The sequence below is a fragment of the Propithecus coquereli genome, unplaced genomic scaffold (genome assembly GCF_000956105.1).
Source record: "Propithecus coquereli isolate 6110/MARCELLA unplaced genomic scaffold, Pcoq_1.0 Scaffold395, whole genome shotgun sequence".
Lineage (NCBI taxonomy): Eukaryota > Metazoa > Chordata > Mammalia > Primates > Indriidae > Propithecus > Propithecus coquereli.
In genome coordinates, this window is record NW_012149674.1 from 2,127,420 (window position 1) to 2,128,760 (window position 1,341).

The 1,341-nt window shown below is 55.1% G+C and overlaps 1 protein-coding gene across 1 annotated transcript in view; it reads right to left on the reverse strand.

Moving 5' to 3' along the window:
* LOC105817045 (liver carboxylesterase 1-like) overlaps positions 1-1,341 on the reverse strand; it is a gene marked incomplete at its 5' end in the record, with an annotated part of 42,210 nt that overhangs the window by 14,941 nt on the left and 25,928 nt on the right. Inside the window, one exon of the mRNA XM_012652659.1 lies at positions 1,129-1,280. Coding sequence (XP_012508113.1) covers positions 1,129-1,280 — 152 coding nt within the window. The remainder of the gene's footprint in view (positions 1-1,128; positions 1,281-1,341) is intronic.

The following is a 1,341-nucleotide window of genomic DNA, read 5'->3' on the forward strand; positions in this document are numbered from 1 at the left end:
GGAGCTGGGCCTGGGCACGTACTAGGGCAGCTGTAGCTAGGTTTTAGCAAGCTTATAACGTCCTGAATTTTAAAACGCTTCCAGCCTGGTGAAAAGAGAGAGAGTGGTCTGGACCACAGAACCCTTCGCTGGCTTGCACACTAGCAAAGGAGAGCTGGTAGGAAAAGGCGAGTCTGGGCGGATCCCCAAACGGCACCCAGAAGAGGACCCCTCTCTAGGTGAGCTTTTGTGCATCCTTACCTCACACCACACCCACACAGCCTCGGTCGGTGTCAGAAGGTTCCAGGGTGGACCCCACCTTGGCCCTCTGCTTGTCCATTCCAGCACACACGGGATGGACAAAAGCCCATGGCCGCAGACACTGACACTCTCCAGACCACGCACACCTGCTAGTGCGCTCTCCGTTTGGCCTTCTTGGTCCTGGACAGCCATCTTCATCCGGTGCTTGTCTCCCACTGTTCCCCCAGCTCCACTAATTAACAAACTAGTTTGCAGCCAGCTCTGACCTTGGAAACCTTCTGAGACCCGTCTTCCAATATTTGTCCTCTAGCCCCACATCCCACCATCACCCCAGGTAGGAAGCCCTTGTAGCAGATGCTGTTGGTGCCTCGCCCACATCACCCACATGCCCTATTTCTGGGCCTGCCAGCCTGATGGCCACCACCAGCATCCAGCTCTTTGCCTGAGGCCTTTGTCAGCCCTCCAGGGACTACTCAGCCCCTGTGTGCAGTCCGTCAAAATACCAGGGAATTAACAACTCCTTGGAACAACCAACGACAACTGAGAACTGGTGGATGAATACCCCAGCTCCCCCTGCTCAGAGGGGACAACCCTGAGCCATTTCCTCTGCTTGTTTCCAGAGCTCCCAGCTCCAGCTGTGCACAGTGGACACTTGCTGGGCAACGCGTCACGGATTGTCTTCCATCTCTTCCCTCTGACACTTCTCCACCTCCCTGCTGGTGTTTTCTACCATTACCTGACAAATAAACTGCATGCGCCTGGATCATTTTCTCAGAGTCTGCTGCAGGCAGAAACCCAAAAGGACATGCCATACGGAACCTGCCTGTGAGGCCTGACCCTCAGTAGTGTCCACATCTGCCTATGCTGGGAGGTGGGCAGGTCAGATACCGGGGCTGGTGGGGCCGATGTCCCTTTGCAGTCCAACCTCTGGGACTCACCTCTGTGGCGTCGGGCCACGGTCACAGATCGGACACCAAATATGACATCTCCAATCAAGTCCAGGAACAGGTCTTTCTTTTTGACAGGGTCCTCTGTTCCTCCTAAATATTCCTCAATGGCCACCGAAGTCAGCTCCTCAGGGATGCCCTGAAATAGATCAAG